At 56.8% G+C, this 1,326-nt stretch overlaps 1 protein-coding gene across 1 annotated transcript in view; it reads left to right on the top strand.

Moving 5' to 3' along the window:
- The window catches only part of KSR2 (kinase suppressor of ras 2), a 75,690-nt gene that overhangs the window by 6,614 nt on the left and 67,750 nt on the right, over positions 1 to 1,326 (top strand). Inside the window, exon 2 of the mRNA XM_009320210.1 lies at positions 1,062 to 1,317. Coding sequence (XP_009318485.1) covers positions 1,062 to 1,317 — 256 coding nt within the window. The remainder of the gene's footprint in view (positions 1 to 1,061; positions 1,318 to 1,326) is intronic.

The raw sequence follows: 1,326 nt of genomic DNA, 5'->3' as shown, positions 1-1,326 counted from the left end.
GGTGCAGAGCTGTGTTTCGGGGGAGCCTAATACTGCTTCACTAACACGCTCCGACCTGTCACCCGCCGTGTCCCCGCTCGGCCTGGGCTGTTTTGGTGAGGAGGGGGCTCGCGTGTGCCCGCCCTGGCTTCGGAGACGCACAAGCGTCCTGGCAGAGGCGAGGCTTTCCTACAGCAGGACTCTTTCCTTAATTAGTTAAAATACGAGGAAAGGTGTTAACTTTTTTATGAGCTTCTTGCTGGGCTGAAGGGCTTTTTGTGGCAGCTGGAGAAGCAACTGTGAAAGCAGCTGGATAGGACTTGCTCTATTTTTTTATTTTTTATTTTTATTTTCTGCTTTGGGAGAACGATTCCAGAAAAATTCTCGCTCCCCTTTTCCCCCAGAGCTTTTTCTTCAGTCCAATCCTAAAGCTTTCATTTCCAAAGCCCCTTCCTCCTTTACTTTTCCTCTGGAGCTTGAAATAAAACATTCCCCTTGAAAAGGCTGGGGAGAGAAGAGGCCAGGCAATTAATAATCGAAAAGGGATGGGGAAGGAGCCTTTTCAAAATAAAGAGATTACGGTTTTATGTTGGTTTTCTTAGCGGAGGCGATCAAAAGGAGTCGGCGAAGGGACCTTGAATTGAGTCTATCACTTTGATGCTGTGAAGTTGCTGCCGACAGCCCTTTGCTCATCTCTGCGCCGGTGGAGATGAATAATTAGAAGCGGAGAGGGGCCCCACTTAATTCCAACCCCCCTCCTTTATGCAAATGGCACAACTGGCTGGCACGGAGGGGTTTCGCAGGGGTGAGATGGGGGCATCAGCCTCGGCCAGGCAAGGGGTGTCCCCTCCCCGTGCCGCGTTTTGGGGTGATGGTGGGAGGACACGCACGGGGGGCTTCGGTAGGTGGGGAAACACGTGCGCAAAGCGCCTCTCTAACCCTTGCAAAGCGTCTGCTTGGCTTTGCGTCTGCATAACGTGGAGAAGCTTCTTGCTGGTGTTTCCGGGGGGAACGTGGTGCCCGGGTGGGAACCGTGTGGCTTCTGCCGCGCCGCATGGCTGTGTCTGTGTGCTCTGTCGCAGGTGGCAGCCTCTCCAAGCAGGATTGGACCATCCAGTGGCCCACAACGGAGCCGGGGAAGGAGAACAGCCCCGGGTGCCAGCTGGAGCCAGGGCAGTGGGGCAGGACGCACCCCTCGCAGAGCCCCAAGGTCCAACCCAAGTGTGGGCAGCATCACTGCCACGCGGGCTCGCCCCACGGACCCATGTACACCCACGTGGACCGGCTGACTGTGGAGGGGCACCCGGGGCTGTGCCCACCCCGGGAGGCCGGGCAGCGGTCCCCGGC

This window comes from Pygoscelis adeliae, unplaced genomic scaffold, assembly GCF_000699105.1.
Source record: "Pygoscelis adeliae isolate BGI_AS28 unplaced genomic scaffold, ASM69910v1 Scaffold483, whole genome shotgun sequence".
Taxonomy (NCBI): Eukaryota; Metazoa; Chordata; class Aves; order Sphenisciformes; family Spheniscidae; genus Pygoscelis; species Pygoscelis adeliae.
The sequence above is the reverse complement of the archived record's forward strand: the minus strand, read 5'-3'. Positions and strand labels throughout refer to the sequence as shown.